Source organism: Parasteatoda tepidariorum, chromosome 2, assembly GCF_982258835.1.
Source record: "Parasteatoda tepidariorum strain Cologne lab strain chromosome 2, Ptep-v5.0, whole genome shotgun sequence".
NCBI lineage: Eukaryota > Metazoa > Arthropoda > Arachnida > Araneae > Theridiidae > Parasteatoda > Parasteatoda tepidariorum.
Window position 1 is genome coordinate 25765641 of NC_141756.1, and position 22823 is coordinate 25788463.

General features: G+C 27.0%; 1 protein-coding gene across 3 annotated transcripts in view; it reads right to left on the bottom strand.

The window, feature by feature from the left end:
- Window positions 1–7097: 7097 nt before the first annotated feature.
- Window positions 7098–22823, bottom strand: part of Tango5 (Transport and Golgi organization 5) — a 70424-nt gene continuing 54698 nt past the window's right edge. For all 3 annotated transcript variants that reach the window (XM_043048657.3, XM_087157028.1, XM_087157029.1), the window contains exons 4-12: window positions 22065–22175; window positions 20376–20455; window positions 18001–18088; window positions 17724–17775; window positions 17547–17635; window positions 16840–16920; window positions 14281–14459; window positions 12856–12958; window positions 7098–8130 (exon numbers count right to left, since the gene is read on the bottom strand). In XM_043048657.3, coding sequence (XP_042904591.3) covers window positions 7984–8130; window positions 12856–12958; window positions 14281–14459; window positions 16840–16920; window positions 17547–17635; window positions 17724–17775; window positions 18001–18088; window positions 20376–20455; window positions 22065–22175 — 930 coding nt within the window. In that variant the 3' untranslated portion in view covers window positions 7098–7983. The remainder of the gene's footprint in view (window positions 8131–12855; window positions 12959–14280; window positions 14460–16839; window positions 16921–17546; window positions 17636–17723; window positions 17776–18000; window positions 18089–20375; window positions 20456–22064; window positions 22176–22823) is intronic.

Here is a 22823-nt window from a genome sequence, read left to right on the forward strand (position 1 = left end):
AAATAAGAATAATTTGTGCTATGAAATTTAAAAAAAATTCTTTATATAAAATACAATTGTACGCTTTTGAAAGTGTACCCATTAGAGCTATATAAGCTAGAGATAAATTTCAATTTGCATTTTTTGTGAGTTATAAAAGCAATGGGATTTTTGATTAGGAAAAGAGGTTCAAAAACTTGAACCTTGTCTTTTCGGCTAATTAATAAAAATATTATAGTACACTTTATTTAGTTCATTAAAGCAATTAAATTTTTCGTCTTTTTTTCCAAATAGGAAGGGAAAAAAACGGATAAAAATTATCGTAACTGTAGAACCTTTTGTAAATTAGGTAACGGTATTTCAGTTGGTCACTATAATCAGTAAATATTATATTTAAAAATATCAAACATTTCGAAAAATTCTCCAGTTTTCGTCGTATTTCAAACAAGTTATTTTATAGTATTAAAATAAATTCAAGTTAACATTAAACGACTATCTGAATAAAATTTGAAGAAAAAAAATCATTAAATAAATTGATATATTTATGAATTCCAAAATTTAAACATTACACGAATTGCATAAATTACACAAAAATTATGTTAGGGACTAACCATAGAAAATAGTAGTTTTTTTTGTAAATTATCAATGTGTAAAATAAAAGTATAAATACGCTCCTCATAATAAGAATAAAAATAGTACTTAGGTAATATCACTTTATAATATAATAATGAAATCATCATTATTCGAAATAATATTCGGGTTATAAAATCATTTCATAGCAAAATTATTTTTAATATTAAAAGTAAGATTAAGCTAGTCAATATAATATAATATTATAATATTATCACTACTTAAAATAATACTAAGGCAACAGAATCATTATATATAAAATAAAATTATTATATATTAAAAATGATACTCGGGTGATAGATTCACTTTATAATAATATTATTATTATTGTTAAATAAAAACGTAGCAAAATAATACTCAGGTAATAAACTTACCTCAAGCGCACCTTTTCATATTCTTTTAGATTATAACACCTATCAAACAAATTGATGTGGGTGCTTTTTTTATTTATTTAGAATTTAAATCCCGAGTCACGAGTTTTTATCGAATTAGTATGCAATCCAGTAGATGTGGATTTTATTGTTCGTATTCTTTCTGAATTCATTTTCCCAATATAGACAAGTTCCACGAGTTTTTATGTTAAACAATTTTTTAATGATCCCACATTAGAAACTTGCTTACCGTGAAAATAACTTTCTGAGATAACAAGTTTAAAAGTAGTTACGATTCTGGAATAACAAACATCAGTGTTTATTATTACTGATAAATGTTTACATTTGTTTGCATATTTAACCTTGTAATTCAAGGAGTTAATATACAAAAATGTTATCAGTTACAAGCATTTTTTGTTTATTAGTAACCCATGGCCTATTTTTGAAGTAATTTATAGATTACTGAAAAACATTTATCACACATCGATATTTAAAAATCTTTGTTTAGTCGTGAAAATATATTTGACTTCCTTTTCTTTCCGATTTTGATATTTTTGAGAAATGAAATACTTTAAAAGCAGGATTATTTTAACCACACAAAAGGCTCCTTTCACCCACTTCTGTAGTTGCTTCTCATTCATAGTATCCACTTCTGTAGTTGCTTCTCACTCATAGTTTTCACTTCTGTAATTGCTTCTCTTCCATAGTTCTCACTTCTGTAGTTGCTTCTCATTCATAATTTTCACTTCTGTAGTTGCTTCTCATTCATAGTTTTCACTTCTGTAGTTGCTTCTCATTCATAGTTTTCACTTCTGTAATTGCTTTTCTTCCATAGTTTTCACTTCTGTAGTTGCTTCTCATTCATAGTTTTCACTTCTGTAGTTGCTTCTCATTCATAGTTTTCACTTCTGTAATTGCTTCTCTTCCATAGTTTTCACTTCTGTAGTTGCTTCTCATTCATAGTTTTCACTTCTGTAATTGCTTTTCATTCATAGTTGACTCCCTTAAAAGTTAATAAAAAAAGCATCAACTTAATTCATATGCGTGCTTTCAGCCACCCCTTCCCCCTAGAATTGAATAACTTCCATTTACAGCCATTGAAAAAATTAAAAATCATATAAGATAATAAATTTTGAAAAATTTCGATATTTTTGTTTTTTGCAATGGAAATTAGAAGGAATTGATTTTAACTATTTACTTTATTTTTATCGAATGGTTCTAACTGATATCATTCAGAAAAGTTAAAATATCCCCTTAAAATATAAATTAATTAAAAACTTGTTGGAAAAGAATCTTGATTAGTTCAGTTTTTAGAACTTAAATTTTAGAAAACGTTTTAGAAAAAAAAAGTTTTAATAAATTAGACAATGATATGTTCGAGTTTGTTTTAAATCTTAAAATATCGGATATCTACAGAACCAATTCATTGTAAGATTTACAATCATAAATAGCCTCAAACAAAGAATTTCTAGACCTGCAGATATAGGACTTTCTCCGGTGTAAAAGTGAAGTAAAAAAAGTGCTTTCTTCTTCCAATTCAGAATTTTAGTTTAGTACACACAAACCTACAATAATGGAAGAGACACTTTTAGTTTTCGATATTTTTTTAAATTTCCCAAGAAATATTTAAAAGATTATTGTAACTGTATAGGTGTTTAGTTCATTTTCAGACTTAGCAATAGATTTAAAGCTTTCAGTGGTTTGCGAAAATTACAATAAATTACGAAACAAAACAAGAATTTTTGAACACCCTATGGCCAAAAATCAAGCAAAAAACTTGTATGGATTATTTTAGTTGTTATTTTTAATAACTGCTTAAAGCTTCGTAAACTTTGAGTAAATATTTATGGAAATATGGACATTTTTAGAAAAAATTAATATTTTTGTCTTACTTTTTTTGCTATAACTTCATAAATATTTAATGGAATAAAACAAAATTTTTGGAGAATTTGAGATTAATTGCAAAACTGTTGATTTAAAATTTCAGAAAAATTCTTTAAAAACTGCGCAATATATGAGTATTTAAGCTAGTTCTCTTAAACTGTGCACGCGCAGAAAAAATTCAAATTTTTTTTTCGTAATTTTGTAGGAAATCGCATTTGGCAACTAATGATAAAAGCTTTATTTGAATATCTTAAAAAGTTTCAAGCAATACTACAAAATTATGAAAAACAATTTTTTAATTTTTCAAGCGCATGCGCAGTATGAAAGAACTAGCTTAAATAGCTATAACTATAACTTGCGCAGTTTTTCACGAATTTTTTTAAAGTTTTAAATCCACAATTTTGTAAATAAAAGTTAAATTGCTCCGGAATTTTTTTTTAATTCCATTGAATATCTGTAAGTTATAATGAAAAAAACGTAAGGCGAAAAAATTTATTTTTTATAAAAATGTCCGTATCTTTATAAATGTTTTCTCTAGGCTTACGAAACCTGAAGCAGTAATTAAAAATAACTTATGTATTCTATATAAATTAAAAGTTTATTGCTTGATTTTCTGGCATTGTTCAAAAATACTTCTTTTCTTTCGCAATTTATTATATGTCTCTTAAATCTTCGAAAGCTTTACATTTTATTGCTATTTATGAAATATCGCATGAACTGAACATCTCTAAAGTTACAAAATAAACCTTTAAGTATTTCTTGAGAAATTTTTAAAAAAATGTCAAAAACTGAGAATGTCTCTCCAATTATTGTAAGGTAGCGTATACATACATATATGTTTATCAATCGTTCTGAAATTTATTTGCAATAGCTTTTATTAAACTATTATTAAAGTTGGAAACTGTTTTTAAAATTTAATAAATTTATCTTTCATTAAATAAAACATTACACCTTATTAGGTATTAAGAATACTTCAAATTTATTTCTTCAGAAAAAGCTAACTACATTTGCGTGTTTAGGAAAACGGACGAAACATTTTATTCCATTTTTTAAACTCCTTTTAAGAATATTCCTTTTTTAATATATATATACATAAATTTTCTATCAGCTCTTTACTTCTAATAAGTTGTTTGCAGAGGTTACATCTGAGCTAAAGAGTAACCACTTTCTGAACAACAAAATCAAGTTCTGAGACTTTCAGAATGAAATTCTAAATATTATAGATATTTTTTTTACGTCATTTAATAAAAAAAATTACTTACATATTTATAAGCCCTAAAAATCTATAATAAATAAAATTTTATTTTCAGAAGTAAAATTGTTAATTTCTTCAACCCTAATTTGTTACTAGCTTCGTACTTCAAAGTTTCCAGATGTTAAACAAAGTGAATAAAAATTATAATTTGTCAATAATTCATTATTGATTACATTAAAACAAAAAGAAAAGAAAAGATTTAAACTGAATTCAAAAATGTTGATTACCTTAATGCTTTAAGATATTAAAGTAAAAGGTTTAATATAAAGGTGGAAACAAAATTAGAGTAATGAAAATGGCATTAATAAGAAAAATAAATCGTAGCATAAGTTTTAATGCCTAATAAAATATTAAAACATTTGATTCAGAAGATTACACTAGTGGTTTGCAAGAGATTTTATATACATATTTGACAGATCTTAGAAACTTACGTATCCCTGAATTCAAATCTGCAATAGATTTCTCTTTCTAAGTAAGATTTCTTTTAAATGACATTTTTATTCTGTATTTCGTCAAAATTTACAAGTTTAAAAACGTTATACATAACAAGGGGTTGCATAAATGCTGCAAATAACTTCTTGGGGAAATAGGGCACACCAGGATTAAAATTGCATAAGTACCCATGCTTGGAAACGTCAACGTACGCTGCTATGGCCCTTTCCAATTGTGATTAGTTTAGAAAAATTGAAGGAAACAAAAAAGTTTATAACAGGAAAGAGGTATATGACTACATTTCCGGGTAAGTGCCCTATCTCCCCCAGAAGTTTGTGACCCAGTACCATATAGCATATTTAAACCAGTACATTTTGACTAAAATATCCCTTTTAAAAAATATCTGTAGCCTAAGAGCAAAATTAATTTTAGATTTAAGAGCTCCACATCCGATTTAGGCAAGATCAAGTTTTGTATAAATGCAATAAAAGATTTATTCCACAGTAAATCACTATTACTGGAAAAAATTTCCACAGTTGGTAATAAATTTCTCCCCGAGAATTCCAAATTGCATAGAAAGTGGCCAACCTGAGCTATCTTTAAAGATTATTTAGAACTAATTAACATATTTTTCTGATAAAATGTTTTCTCCTTATTAGAATCAAAAATTATAAACGGAGCAAAAATGAATATTTCACGTACCCTAATTGAGCTACAGGGTTGAAATTTTTGACCAGGAATGAAATAACTCCTTGTAAATCTATTCCCCTTGCAGCTGAAGAAAAATAATTGCGTCGAAAATCAGTACATCCGACGTTTCACTAATGCAAGGAGTGCAATTTGTCAAAACTAATAGAAATTAAGAGATTCTATTAGTTTTGACAAATTTAGAAGATGCTATTAAATAGTTGAAAGATAGATTGCACTACAATACAACAAATATACTGTTAGTCATGAAATCTTTATCTCCATTAAACCCATGGGCCACAACAAGTAGTTGCGCTCCACTTTTCGTTAATTATTATAGCATAAATATAATATTAAAATATATATATAATTATTTTCAAAACTTAGTCTAATATATAATCATTTAATAATCAAATCTAGAAACAATTTTTTAAGTATAATCTAATAAACAATGCCGTGCAATCGAAAAATCAATGTTAGAAACAAAAAATTCACAAATGAGATTTTTATATATTTTGATTTTTTTGTATCAGCTACTTACTGCAAAAGATTTTTTTAAAAATTATATTTTGTTTTATCAGTTTTTTTTAAATTCTATTTTAGCCAACCTCTACAATAGAAAATAGTTGCCAAGTCACTTTCCTCGAAATCTACCGTGAGGCACTAAGTTTGTTTTTTTTTCCTCTCAAAAGTATATTCATTGAGCTGTCAGAGCGTTGGCCTTCCAATGAGGTGAACCACGTTCGAATACCAGAGACTGCTGGTCTATATGAATTTTGCACCCGGCCACAGTGCCTTGCCGTCAGACTAGCCATGAGATATTTTCCTCTCCACGCAATGCAAATACAGGTTAGTTCCATAAAAAAGCTACCTACAAAGGCAAATTTCCCCCAATACTTGATCCCGGAGTTCCCTTGTCTTCTGGATTGAGTTCAAACTTAAGAGGCTATGGAGTAGAGTATTAGCAGTAGAAAACCCAAAATTTTGTTTCCCGTTCAACAATGGTTATAAAAATAAAATATGTAGTATACACAAAAATAGAATTAAAAAAAAAAAAATTTTAATTTTTTTTGGTAAATATTCAATTTAGGAGTTTACTTAGCACAATTAATATGTTATAAGACAATCTGTGTTACAGAATGGCACTAATTTACAAATATATTCTGTTTTGAAATTTCAGCCCAAAAAATTTGAGTGACATTACTCTTAAGAATTATTTTTGCATATCGCTAGTTGGAATTAAACCTTTGTCTTCACTTAAAGATTATTTAGAAGCCTTAAACCAAATTAATTCTTAATACAGTAGAGAACCGATTATCCGGAACGATCGGGACTATCGCTATTCCGGATAACTGATTTTTCCGGTTTTCTGAATCGCTACAAAAAGCTGTTTTTTTAGTGTTAAACCCAACTAAAAAAAAATAATATTTGGAAATAATCTTAAAAATAAGAAAAAAAGATGAAGTAATACACTAATGATTATTTCTGAAATGATGGTAAGTTAAACATCTTTCAAAAACGAAAGAAAAATCCTAAAATCTTATGAGGAAAAAATTTTTTTTTAAAAAAAATTGCGGGAAAATTTATCAAATTTCGTTCCGGTTTTTTTGGTTTTCTGATTTCCGGATAACGGGTTCTGTACTGTATTACATTGTATTCAACTTTTATTTGTACCTCTGAAAATAGTTTTATATTTCTTAATATGATTTTACTAAATACAAATTAATTGAATATTGATACAAATTAATTGCAATCTGAAATTAATATAATTCTTGAAACCATATTTCGAAACATATATGCTTTTGTGCAAGATATCGATAAGAGGGGAAAAAAAAATAGCTGTAAATAACACCAAAAAGTAAAATGCAGTTATAAATTTTATTGCAATACAATTTTAAATACAAATAAATAGTAAGAAAACAATAAATCTGTCTAGAAACTGAGCTGAATGAAACGTAAAAGATTTGAATGAAAATACTGAAAATTGTTTTATTGATTTGAAAATTATTTTTTAAAGGCAAATTCTGACAAATGCTATGTAATTTGGTCAAAGAGGCATTAAAAGTTACAAGCGCAAAAGAACTATGGTAAGAAATAAAATTTGGCATGCCCATTAATAGTTTTAAGTGTTTATAGAGTGCATTTTATTATCCTTACAATATATCACAAAAGTTTAAAATATATAACAGTAAAGTGGGACATATCCCTCTAAATACAAAAATTGCATACCATATCGACATATTGCTTAATATGTTTAAATACAATGTATTTGATTACTTTTACACAATAATTAAAATAAAATCCTTAAACAGCATTCAAACAATTGTTTCCTATCAGTGATTGAACATAATTATCACAAAAACCTCACCACCCCCCATATGAACAACAAAGTAACAAATATAAGTAAATATATTAATATATATATATATGTATACTTATGTACAAATACTTCATACAAATCTGATACTCCATATACTCTTCTACTAGGGACAAATACAATACAGCTTCTCTAGTTTAAGTAAGTTCTTTATGATGATTATTAATAATGATGACTCCTCTAATTCACAGCGATTTCATTTTTTTCCCGGGCAAAATCATATTAAAAAAATTAAAACTGAAGAATTAAAGTACAGATAGGCTTTTTATAAAATCTATGCTGAATATTTTTCTGTTTTATTCACAATTGGTCAAAAGAGGAACAGCGCACGCTCGGCGGCACTGTCTCCCCGAATGGAAATGGCACGTTCAGTCTGTCGCCACTTTGACACTCCGCTGTCTTTTGTGTATTCGTTTGTGGTGACTCTGAGCCATGGAGTTGACAATGGACAAAACATAGTATAAAATCATGCTGATGACAAACTTTTCAAAAATCCAGGCAAGCCATGTACCCTCCTGTAAAAGAAGTAAGATTTAAATAAGTGCTTCATAAACTAGTCAGTAATTGATCATTTACAGGGATCTGCTACATTTTAGATTTTCGAATTTATGACTTTCCATGACTAATTCCAAGAATTTTTCATGACTTAACGAAGTTACTATTTTCTCCGACAAAAACACAACAATAAATTTAAAAAAGCAACTTAACATCAATTGAAATGATAGGTACTATAACCAAAACTGTTATACTCTGCATTCTCATATTTGTAGATTCAAAATTTTTAAAAAAAAACAGGGTAAAGAAAGAGTTGAAGCAATAAAATAGCTGAATAAAAGGCATAAGCAAATATTTTTCTTTTCTTTTTTACTGCAGAATTATATTCTAAAGATACTTTTCTTGTTCTTAGGAAAGGAAATACTCCTGATTTTTTTTGTTCTCATTTCGGATTATAAAAAAATTTGCCAATGACTGGCTTGCTTTAGCTAGAATTTTAAATTGATTAAAATAAAAAAAATTACCAAAAATTCTGAAATCACAGAAGTTTAAAAGATGATTCTCTCTAAAAATAATGCAGTTTCCTTCATTTGTTTTGAAAGAGCACCATAATTTTTGAAGAAAATGATAAAAACATTTTATATTTTAATAACATATGACCGTGAGTGGGGATTTTGTGACAAATTCAGATATTCAGAACACCATAAAATTGAGGGGAGGGTAAATTTCATTTTAAAAATGAGATTTTTTGGCAAACTAAATTCATGGCTTTCCATGAATTTGTTTTTAAAAAATAGTTAAAATCATGACATTTCATGACAAATTTTGTCCAACCCTGCAGTTATTAACAGCATTTTTCTCTTAAAAAATGAGATCAAGGAGATATTAAATAAAATATTATATCTCATCTTTTATGAACAATATTTGTTAAGTAGAAAATATAAAACAAATCCTTATTTTAATGATTCTGAATTAGACTCAAAATTAGTGTGAAAAAGTATTTTCAATCTTTATTTATAATACACCATAATCATAATGCACCCTAAGCATGATCTGGATTAACCTTCTTAAGACAGCTTGTACAATAGCTGTACCCGAACAAGGCTGGTACAGTTGCATCTCTTTTTCTGTTATAAAAGTATTTTATATATGAGACACATTAATGTTTTGTGTTACTATATTAGTTTTGTCTTTGTGTTTTTCAACATAACATGTCTCACACATCAAATACTTTTGAAACAGGACAAAATAAAAAGGTACAACTGTTGTACCAGCCATATCAAAAAGGTTAAAACTGTTTAATACATTAGCCTTAGTTAAAAAAAAATTAATAAAAATAGTATAATGGATATCCTTTGGCTAATGGATGGTTTCAAGTGGCAGTTGCAGGAGATTAACTTATGCTTGGAAGACAAACTAATTTTAAAAAATTTTATTTCTCGGAGAAATTAGGCAAAAAATAAATGGTCTCAACAGTATCATCCCTGCTTTATTTCACATAAGTTTCTGTTAACACGGAAATTTGTTCCTATTTATTTTAACAAAAACTCTTAAGAGAGGGACGCTACTTTGGCAAAACCTCCAAGCTCATGGGATCTCAATACTTTTAAGCCTACAATTAGTTACGTTTTAAATTTTGGAATATGATTTAAAATGCAACATAATTTATTTCAGAAATAACTTTAAATTCCTTAAATTTTAAACTTTATATACTTACAAATTTTGCTTAGTTTACTAATGTCAAGTTTTTTTTTCCTTTCAAAAATTTTGTTTTTGATGTTTTTTTTCTTCAATAAGTTAATATAATTAAAACAAAAAATATTTTATTTCAACTTCACTGTTTCTGAATTTTTTTCATTAATAAAAATCTAGTTAATTTAAAATAACATTTTAACTAATTTTAGTAGTTTCTTTTACTAGGGCAGCAGCTATTTCCTTATGCATTGTAGAATTGGACACATTGGCCTTTTAATAAACTAAATATATAAAAAGCGCAAAATTTTTGAACTGCAGATACATTTAAAGTTTTTCTGTAACTTAATACAATGATTTCCGTTACTTAACATGTCTTTTTCCACTGAATTTGCAAGGCAATCGGTCTATTCTTTGTGTATAATTAGATTCCGTTATAAACCGTTATAAAGATACTGTTGTAGCCACATTTTTCTTCTTCTTTTTAATGGTGAGAGTTATTGAGTACATAATCATTGAAATTGAATAACATTTCTATAATACGAAGTTTTCATTTGGATTTCTTATCGGTCCCCCTCCTGTTTCACTTTTTTACAATCTAACCCTATAATATCATCAAAACCTGTAATTTAAACTTGCAACAGCATTTCTTTTCACATATGGCTGAGTGTTATGTATTATCCATATACTACACATCTGAGAAAAAAATTCATATTCAGATAGGAAAAAGATTTTAAAAAACCCAAAAGTTTGATTTTATAAAACATCAACAATGATCTCATTAAAGAATGATAAAAACATGTATTGAGATTGTAATGTTTCTGTTCTAGTGTATTTGATTTTATGATCCAGTGATTCATTTAGTGGTGGTGAATTTGCAAATTAAAATATGATACAATATCCTTATTTCATATCAGTAACTAATGCAATTATAATTATTTAATATGAACGTGTATTAGAAATAAACTACAAGTACTTCTCAAATTAAAAAAAAGAAATAAAAAAGAATTTAATGTAAAGATTTAATTAAAAAACTTTTTGACAAGAATTTCTTCAATTTTGCTTTTTTTTCAGAAAGTGACAAAGCATATTCTAAATAGCATCAAAAAAGTTAGATTTGATTCATATTATATATAGATATATTTTTGTTAATAATGCTGCTTATTTTTAATCAATAGTTCAAAATTTCTTGAAACACTTGTACAGGGTTCTCACTCTTTTAACAAAGCAAAAATTAAGCACTTTTAAGGACTTTTTTTAGAAAAATTAAGGACTTTAAAAATAGTATGCTTGTTTATCATAGAATATACTTATGACACCAGTAACAGTACCAATTATTTACCTTTCTGAAAAAAATCAATAAATAAAAGAAATAATAAAAAACAATTTAATTATAATGTAAGCACTGATATAATTGTATAAATTAACAAGGGCCGCCAAAGAAGTACTAGGCAATTTTTGCAAACCCGGGTCGGGTTTTTTAAAAAATATTTTCAGATTGTAAAAATTAACAAACGAAACTGATCTCTTTTCCATTTTTAATGATTTCATAGAAATTGAAATGTAAAATTAAGTGCAGAAATTAAGATTTGAAATTTTTTTCATGTAAATAAAAATTTGGCAAAAACATTGAAAAAATTATTACAACAAATTTTTATATTTTGCTACTAGACCAGCAAATGTGTTATATTTACTTTCATGACGAACTTTATCAAAATTATTTCCAGCTAAACCTGTTATTAGGAATTAACTTTACATAATGTTACTAAACATTCTGGCGAAACACATGAACTAATTTTAAAGCAACCAAATATTGAACAAATATTAAAAACAGTATATTAAGTAGCAATGTTAACTGAATAAAATGATTATTAAGATCTAAGGACCTTTTAGTTGAGTAGGTTTAAATTTTTATGTAACAATCAGCTTATCCTTAAGAAATAAAAATAATAGTGTAACTATCTAAAACCATAAATAAAAACTATAATAAATAAACTAATTTTACAAGGCAACAAAACAAATTATAAATAGTTACCAAATATTTAACTTTCTTGTTAGAAGTAAATCATGCTTTCTTATTTAGTACTCAATAAAAAAAATTTAAAGTACTTTTGAAAAAAAAAACTTGGTTTTCTTCAAAAACCTAATAAATCCAAAGTTTCTGATGAAAAACCTAGGTAGGCTGGGATTTTTCAAACCCTGTTTCTTATAGATCTGTTTAATTTTCAGCACAATCATGAATTTTAAAAATTTTGTGCTTTCTATAAATTTACAGTTACTTATTACACATTGAAATATTATACAAATTTATTGAATTCTTCAAGATTTTGGGAAATAGTTTTCGTTACGGATTCTAGTTCAAATATATATCTTTAGATGCTTCTTTTCTTAGCATTTTACTTAATTCCAATAAGCAGACGCATTACCAGTAGAATTGAATTTTTTGAATTCTGTCAATTTTGAAGGTTAGTGTAGGTCTTCTACTCAGGTATCTTAAAACCACACACCCCCCATAAAATGCACTATCTCTTCCATGTGCAGTAACCCACTTGTCCACACTATTCTTTTCTTTTAGAATGCTCCACTCTCCTCATAGAGTATCATTCTAGGCAAAAGCAGAATAGATTAATGAAAGAACCAATATATTAATGAAAGGACGTCCTTTCTTGCCCTTGCCCTCCACTTTAATTTTTTGTCTCTTTAAAATGCTATACCCTCGATGCATGGTCTAATTCTAAGTGATAAAAGAACAACATTTTGTTTTAAAAATTTGAACTGAAAAATTGTTCCTATCAAACAAATATCCTATCCTACTAAAAAATTAAGAGCTTTTAAAAACCCTGTACCAAAATTAAGTACTTTTAAGGGTCCTTATTCTCCAAAATAAAAAACAAGCAGTTTTTAAGGACTTTTAAGGACCGTGGGAACTCTGTTGTAAGTTATGTAAAAAGTGTATTAAATACATTATGCACTTCTTCCTAATATTAAAAAATCAAACTAATTATTTTTGCTAATTTTTCTAAAATCTCTGTATTAGAAAGAAAAAAACTCACTGATGTTCCAGGCATTCCAGGTTTTCGATGCAGATTTGCTTTTTGTTTCGCTAAAAACTCCTCCAGTGGAGCATGCAGATATTTCCCAACATGGGGAATGTATCTGAAAAATAATATGAAACATTAAAAAAAATAATGATAAGTACACACTAATGAGATTCATCCATTTGACACATAATGTCTCATTTATTTAACATGGCTATATAATATCGAACCAACAGTAATGTGGTAAAAAAATTTTATACAAAATTTATATTCCGTGATGCAGTGAAAGGAAAACAGCATTACCATAGAGGTTTTTGGTAACAAAAACTTAGTTTCTAAACATGGGTGGCTTAAAAGATTTTTTTCTAAATTATTTTTTAAGTAGCATAATAAAAACAATTTTTAAATTAAATTTAAAAAAAACTTTTTAAAAATTGTCTTGGTAATTGCTTGCTAATCGTATGAATAAGTTTTCCATTGTTGCATGACTTAATGTCAATTATTTGATACTAACTACAACAAATGATCAGTATAGTTAGAAAATATACAAAATAATAAATATAGATATATTTCTAAACAGCTAAATTCGCCACCACAGCCATAATTTTTCTTTCCAAAGAGCTTAGAACATTTGGAGTAAGTAAATATATAACAAAATTTGAAGTACCTAAACATTAAAATATATATATATATTTTTAATATGATTAGGTAAACATTGATTACACTTTTAATGGCTAAATTAGTAAACCTAAAATCCATAATATTTTCACACCTAAATGAATTTTTTGACTTTATTATTTAATATTTGATGAAGCTGAAACCCAGTTTTAGAAAGAGAAGAGAAAAAAAGAACAATATCAGATAATTTTAAAAGATTTTACAGACCAAGCTATAAATTTCCAAGTCCAAACAACTTATTTTATTTAGGATGAGTTTTGTATTTTATTAAAGTGCACAGTTTAATACAGTTTACCAGCACAATTCAAAATTTTTTCTTCAACATTTTAAAATAGACCCCAAGATAGAAGTTATCAACAAAAATTAGCAATGCTTAATATCTTAATGAACTCATTAAACAATTTCAGTAATATATAATTAAGAAAATTTATAAATCAGTACTGCAATTTTGTACAAACATATATTTTACATAAAATACTATATCAATTTGGCAAAATTATTTTGTGCGAAGATATACTTTACATAAAATACTATATCAATTTGGCAAAATTATTTTGTGCGAAGATATACTTTACATAAAATACTATATCAATTTGGCAAAATTATTTTGTGCGAAGATATACTTTACATAAAATACTATATCAATTTGGCAAAATTATTTTGGTGAAAGATATACTTTACATTACATAAAATACTATATCAATTTGGCAAAATCATTTTGTGCCAAGATACACTTAATAGTTAAAGAACTATAATAATTACTTCATCTTGTTCACTAGTTCAAGCACTAATCGCTCATTGAATGCAATTATAACAAATAGTTTTTGAATATGCATCTTTATGATAGCTTTTCCAATCATTGTAGCTCCAAAAAATGTCCAGAAGGGTACAAGGAAATGTCCACAGGTGATTCCAGCAAGATCAAATAAAGGATTTGGAATCTAAAGAGAGAGAAAAAAGAATTTTTGAAACAAATCACATGCAAAAAATAAATAATTGATTGCTAAATTGTTAAAAATGTAGCAAAACAATTCCTTAGTTGGAAACTGTTTTTAAAATTTTTGTACATTAATCTTTAAAAAAATTATGCATCATAAAAACTAAGACAATTATATTTTTGGACAATTCTGATATTTTGAACTTAAATGAAAATATTTATTTTTTAAAATCATAAAACAAGCTCCTCTTAAACGGTTAACACTGAATTTGCAATAATTACTTTCCACACAGAAAACTAGTTTTAGTCATTCTTTCCCATGGTTTTTTCTAAGAAAAACTGTGCATGACAAGAAAATTTTTGTAATATATAGATTTGCCAAATTAAGTACAAGCAAAGTTATCGGCATACTACCTGAAGTCTGCAGCGTATTTAAACTAGCAAATGGTCAATGTGTAACCTTGCAACCCCCTAACTAGAGTAAAAAGTTTTGTAACTCTTTTTCAAAGTAATTTCTTTAAATTTTTAAAAAATAAAAACATTGAAATTAAAAAATAACATTAATAAAGGATAATTTATTTTGAAGACAAAGTGTGCAGAATTTCAAACATTTTTCACTTTCTGATTATACTTTTAATATTTCATAAATATTACTATACTTTCTCAAGTATTAAAGAGACATTGATATTGGTTTATAACAAATAGTAATAATGAAATCAATCAATAGATATAAATATAGAAATCATAGAATCTCCCAAAAGCTTTTTTTATTTTTTTGGAATGTCCTTCACATGAAGAAGGTTGTGCACTCCTGAGTAAATCTATGGTTCACCAATAAAAAAACTTGCTCCTTCTTTTGTTACTTAAAGGAGAATATTAAGAGACATGCCAGAGGAATTTTATAAAAGTTGTAGGTATAATGTGAAAAGTAAATATATTAAATACTTATATCAATTACTTACAATAGTGTTTTAAAACTAATACTTGCTAGATTAATTGCATCACTTTTAAAAGCTTCAATAATTGTATCACAACTGGCACATATATTAAGGAGACAGAAAGCCCGTCAAGTTTATGATTTATAACACTCAAATATACAGAGTTTGGACAAAATAAAAATACTAAACTAAACACAGTGGCGCGACAGCCCATAGAGGGCCAAGGCCTACTGTACCAATCTCAGTTTTCTTGACCTTGGACTCTAGGGTGCAGGAGCAGCTGTTCCGGTGGTCAGCCAAATGCAGAACTCCCAGTGTTTAGTTCCCAAGCCTGCTTCATACTCATTTTATCGACCCACTGAAGGGATGAAAGGCTGAGTCAACCTTGCCAGGCCCAAGGTTTGAACCCAGAACCTGTGGCACTGGTGGAGCGCAAAGCGCTACCACTCAGCCACTGTGCATCAATAGAAATACTACTACGTCTATTTTTAGAAAATACTACTAAGTCCATTTTGAGAAACAGTAATTTCTTTCAATGAAAAGTCCTTGTAAATTTTATTAGTCAAAAGTTATAGCAGATTTTGAAAGATTAAAATAGAAATTAACATCACATGTATCTAAATGAAAAGTGCATATTAGTTTGGGTTAGCAAAAAAGCTAAAAGTTTCCAGTTTTCTTTTTTTCCTTTTTAATAACAATTGTATAAATATTTGTTTTTATCTAGAAATTTATTTCTAAGGCATAAAGTTAGCATATTTGTAAAGAGCACATTTCTATAAAAAATGTTGAAAGAAAAACACATTAAATTACTTATCATAATTACTAAAATTTTGGTATGGTTACAGATCTCAATTTTGAAAAGCTTGGATTTTAATATTTCAGAATATAAAAAACTTTTCACACAGGAAATTTTCTGTAGCTTTAATAGTAAGGGGAAATAAAAACTTAACCTGTAAAAGTAACAGTATTTACATTATCTTGTCCAATTCTGGTACACTTAAACTGGTTCTAAAATGTTTATTAATTTATTATAAGAATCTGCAAATTGCACTCTTTACAAATAAAAATATGAAAACTTTTTACTAAGATAAGTTTTTTAAAAATAAATTTTTTTAGTAATTAGGAATATGCTAAATTTTCATCTTTGCTATCAATATTTGAACGGACGAAAATTAAAACCAAGGTGCATATTAATAAACTATGAAAACCATTGTAACTACTCCAAATGGTCATACATGCAATAATTATTCATATTTCATGCATAGCAGGGAAATTTTGTTTTATCTTATAGTAGTGTTTTAAACACAGGCATGATATAATCCATAGACATTAAATACAAAATTACATTTATGAAAATATTTAGGTATTTATTCTATTATAAGATATATCTAACTAAAACATTTAAATTACATTTCCAAAAACAATGAATGCAAATAATTCACTTACGGATGCACAAGCTAGAATACCAAAAAATCCAACACGCTCAACAAGTTTTTGAACAGCCAATTTTGCTCTATCATAAAAGGACTACAAAATAAATAAAAATGACATTTTAACGCATTGTAAATAATATAGAATTTAAATTCAATACATAGTTATTTACAATTTCAAATTTCTTAACTAAAATTACTTTCTTTAGTAATATTAACAATAAGATAGATGTTAGAATACAAATTAAAGAAACTTATCAAACTGAATAACACTAAAATGTTCAACATATGATAAGGGAAAAAATTAACGATAAATACACCATATACATGTTGAAAAAATATGTCCTGTAAATGCCTGAATTGACGAAAATATTAACACCGGTAGGCATTGGAAATAAAATTAATAAAAAAACTTTACGTGAAGATAACAGTTGAAAATTAAATTAAACAAAAATTGCTATTGCTTAAAGAATCTAAAAATTATGCGTCAAAAAATTCAGATTTTCCATCAAGCTAAAAAAGAAATATCAACCACTGATTATAATTAAGTTTTTTTTTAATAAAATCCTCTTAAATGACAGCATTAAAATATAGATGTTACAGTCTTTTATAAAACCTATACGTTACGACATCCAATATAAAATTATATATCCTTAGTACTAAAACATTTAGATAGAATACTCTATAAAGCACACAGAAATATTTATTATCAATGTAACCTACTTGTTCACTGGGCTTATTTTTCTTCACTTGAATTAATTCTTCAAATTCTTTAAGATCTTCATCATCATGATCTTGGCCAGACAGTCTCGCTACACAGGGGAAAAAAATTGGTAAGTAAATTATAATATTTATTGCAAATCACAAGAAAATCATTACTTAAGTTAAAAATAAAAATACCTGCTTTAGCCATAAAGTAAGGAGGTAATTCCCCAAGCGCTGTACCCAGACCCTAGAAATAATTCAATTCAATTAAAAAATGAGATTGACCTGTTAAAAAACATAGTATTAATGATTATATTCACTGTCATAAAGAGTATGAAAATGTTATTTAACTTCAAATGAAGACAATTATAAATAATTTAACAGATTTTAATTCCTTCAGGTAAAAAAATGAAGGTAATTAAGTATCTAACCTCAACAAATTAAAACATTCAGTTTTTGTACTTAAACTTACCCACATAAATGCTTCAAGTCTAACTTTACTCATAATTTTCAGTATCGTTATAACATTGGTGCTGTGATCCCCTTCTGGACATATAATTCTGAAATTACATTAAAAAAAAACTATTCAAAAAGGTTATGATGATAGTAAGTACAACATCATGTAAAACGAGAAAAATATTCTTCAGAATTACTATCAAATGGAAAAATTCTCAGAGTTTTTATAACTAATTTGTAATGACTTAATGAAGAATACTAGGCTCAAGGTAAAGCTAAAATTAACCTGAAAATTTAAAATAAACAAACGATCCATAAAAATATTTCCATTTTAATAAAAAGTTTATGAAAACAAGGTTAACTACATCTGATGATTAGTTACATAAAATATTTGCATACACAGTGTTTTCACTACATCACGAGAATCTCGAATATTTTTTTCTTTTCTCGCAATAAGAAATGATTAACATGAGAAGTTCATGCACTCTATTAATCAATTTCAAAATGCGCGAATTTTGGAGAAAAAATTTTTTTTGTTGCTATTTTCAATAAAATCCGTTTTACTTTTCTTTCATTATCTATCCTTGATCTTTCATTATTTTGAACATCGGTCCTTGTTATCTAGCTTCCCTATTTACCAGTATTGTTCAGAACCAGTGAAAACAGCAGAACACCCCCCCCCCCGAACCCCTTTCAGAACGCATTTCTCTGCAACCACATGTTCACCGTAGGTAAGGTTTCTTCATGTAAGACGTTTACATTTTTTGTGCATGGATGTAAGATGGTCAAATACCTTGTTAAGGCGACATCTTCTACTCCGTAACGGACAAATGAAAATGAAACAAATGTCGGTAGAAACTGTTAAAACGAAACCAGATATTTTTCAACCAAATAAATATAATAGCTGATGAAAAAGTAGATATAGAACATTTTCCATATGATGATGCAGCAAAAATATGCAATTAGAAGATGTTAAAAATGTATTATAGTTAAAGAAATAATTTTTTTCCAAGTCTATTCTTGTTTTTTTTCAATTTTTAGAAATCTCACTAAACTTTTTGAAATCTCACCCTGTTTTTGAGAAAGGGTGAGAAATTTTCTCCCATTTTTTTTCGTAATGAAAACACTGCATACATGTTAACTTTTAGGCTCTTCAAAGAATTGTTTTCCCCAGTGGTAGTGAAATGCTAATTGAAGTGATATTCTAAGCAGACATTCGATTCACATTCAGCCAATACTTACAACACAAATACAATAAATGACAGCATAAGCTTTGGTGATAGTGTGTAAATGGAAGCCTAACTAAATATTTTTATCATGTTATATTTTTTAAGGTAAGACGATTATTCAATTGAACCAGTTATGATAAAGCTACAAAAAAATTTTAAAAATTACATCAGTTAAATATGCGAGCTGTTAAATGCTGTTTAAAGAAAATTTAAAATTTTACTGCACATATGGTATATATTTCCCATACATCTATGTTTTAACCTATATTTTTCAGAAACTTAACTAATACTTTCCTTGAAAACCTTATTCTCTATGCAATTCACAATCTTTTATAAGTTATGGGAGGATAAATAGATGAGATGCTATAAACATTGATTTTTATGAAAAAGTATCAACAAGTTACAATTTTAAAATTTTTATAATATAGTAAGAGCTGTAAAATGAACTAATACCCCCCCCCCCCAAAAAAAAGTCGAAAAATGCAAATGTCATCAGTATCTGGGCCACAGTTATAACCAAGATTCCTGAATAAGCTCTTTTAGGAAAGATATTTAATGGAAAATTTAAGGATCAGTTTAAATTGGGTAAAAGATAAATGTACTAATTAATGCAGCCAATTTTTTAGACATGTTTTAAAACCACAATGTGTTGTTCATACGGATTTATGGGTTGTTCACAGACAATGACACTTTGAGGGGGGGGAGAGGGTTCCTAAAATTTTATCAATTTGCGACAAGGAAATTGAATAGGATAACAAGAAATGTAAAATAACACATTTTGATTAAAATGTTTAATATCAGCAGATATTTATATTAAAATCAGCATCAGATTATATATTAAAATCAGCAGATATTTCTATACTGTTATTTTTTCTTCATGTCTTTCATTAAATTAGCAATATTGTTATGATTACAATAACCATTAGAAACTTAAAGTTTAAAAATAAAATTTCAAACATGACTTAAAACATGTTTTTTTTTTTTTTTTTTTTTTGCCTCAGATCTGAAAACCAAAAAGGTAACAAATTATTAGTAAAAGTATAAATATACTTTAAGTCAATTTATAAAATGATATTTAATACAATAGGAATTTAAAATAAAAAACATTTTTAAAAAATATCAAAAGAAGTTCTTAAATGATCAGGGCATGCAGGGTACTCACTCATCAGGGTATGGAGGCTGAGGAAAATCAAGACTATTACATTCATAAGCTGCTAATGTAACGGCTGCAATATAAGGACCCTAAAATAAAGAATAAATGATTTTTAAAAAAATTTTCTTTTAAAATTTACTAAAATAAACTGAAAAAACTACATAAAAAGCGAATTTCAAATAGATTTAAATCAAAACTGTAAAGAATGATAACAATATTTTTTTTTATAGGAGTAAATACTCCAATTGTCTTCACTTTTTTAATAATTTAAAATATATGGAATTCCACTATTATTTTTACATAAGAATTCAAAATAAGTTTTTCAGAATATTGTATCCACATGAAATGCAATAAAGACAAAATAAATGTAATGTGAGATAAATGAGAAAAAAAATGTAAGATATGCCTTGTAGGAAATGATGCAAACGTTGCATTCACCAAATAACTCTTCGATTTTTCAAGATTTTGGCACAAATATTTAAAATTCCCCAACTTTTCCCAGAATTCCCAATTTATCAGGCAGCTTTTCAACTCTAGAATAATATGTTAAAATTGGTTTTGAAATGTCATGCAACTTAATTATTACTGTAGCATGATTTTTTGCACTAATTATTGAGTTAGTTGCTAACTCAGCATTTCACACATTTGAAATTATGAAGAACCATTGAATTTTTGTTGGGTTGCTGCAGGATCTTTAACCCTTTATATCTCAACATCTCTGATTTTAATAAAAATTACTCATATATTAGAATACATCATTCTAAGCATGTAAAAAATAGTAAAAAAATTTACAACATAAAATAAGAAAAATTATTGGGAAAAAATTGATTGTTGCATTTCTGCACCCTTATGCAAAATGACAAAAAGTGCTTGTTGCATTCCTGCAACATTGTGAAAAATGGCACTAAGATTGAAAAATTCAAAAATTTTAATTCATATGAAAATTTTTAAAGCAGTTGTTACTTTTGTTGTAACAAAGTCCTACACCACATTTCTCACAAATAGTTTGTGTAAATTCTTTGCATTTTGGGTATTTGCATCTGATTCTTTTGTTAGCCCAATTAGGCCAGTGCCCAATTTCATCTTGGCGCACTGGTTTTGGCCGACAATCGCCGAAATCGTCTCTCAAAATTTGTTGGGGCAAAGACATAGGCTTTTTGTGTATGCTGCAGATATGCAACACGGTGATATAAAGGGTTAACATGTACTGTAGAGCTCCGATTAATAGCAAATTTCAAGCAGAAATCGAAAGCAAAAACAATTGATTTTCCTTAAAGTGAAAATGAACACTTATGTGAAATTTTATGTGTGAATACTTATGAAGTATGAATGTGCTATTTTTCTTAATCAGTTGTCTTTTTAGTGATTTTGAACAAAGATTTCTGTTGTATGTTAAAAATATATACACATGTATGAATACATTTAAAAATAATTTGTGTTTCCACTTTTTAGTTTTTTTACAGATTATTGGTGATTTTCGTTATATGCAGTACCCTTCCAACCCAATTCTATGGATTACTGGAGCTCTATTGAATTAATTTTCAAACAACTTGTAATAGTGCATGAGTTTTAAAATCAAAAATAATTTATACAGTAATGAAAATTCATGACAATTATATAGTAATGAACTTCATATTAAACAAGAGAAAAAATAAATAATTATGTATTTCAAAAAATCAAATAAAAGCTATCACTTACTAAATAAAGCACAAATGTATGAAGACCTGTACCAAGTCCTACAGAAGACAAAACACCAAGGCCTATCCAGTAGGCACATCGTAAAAACTCCTTTTCTAAACGAGCAACATACTGAAAAAGAAAAAAATTAAGTTCTTAAAAATGTTTATAAAATACAATATTAAACTGAATAATAATAAAAATTTTTTTATAACATTCATTCATAAAGGCGAGGAAAAAAATGAATAGAGAATACTATTATACTAATATGAATATAAGCTTCACATTCTAAACAAATGCTTTTTTCAGAACATTAATAAACAAAACTTGTTAGCAGCTAAATGCCAAAATATGAATTCTATAAATAAAAAAGAAATTCAAAATGCATATTTAAGCACTGTTAAAACTAGCATTAATTTTTGAATTTCAACTCAAATTAGTCTTTAATAAAATACACTGATTAATCTGAAATGGAAACACGAGAAATAGTGATACATTTGCAAAGGTATGCCTCTTTTGCATGTCACAGCACTATTAAAATTTCTCAAGCATTTATTGGAGGCCTAAAAAAAGAAAGAATCTGAAACATTTTTTAAACACCAAATTATTGATAATTTTTCAATATAGGAATACAACTCCTTATTTACTTTAAGTCAGACATCTGAGTCGTCGTCATTGATGTTTATTCAAGAAACATATTTTATTAAAACTTGATGCCATGTGTAAATCCCTCCATGTGTAATTCAGCATCATTTAAGCAGAACATAATTTTTTAACCAA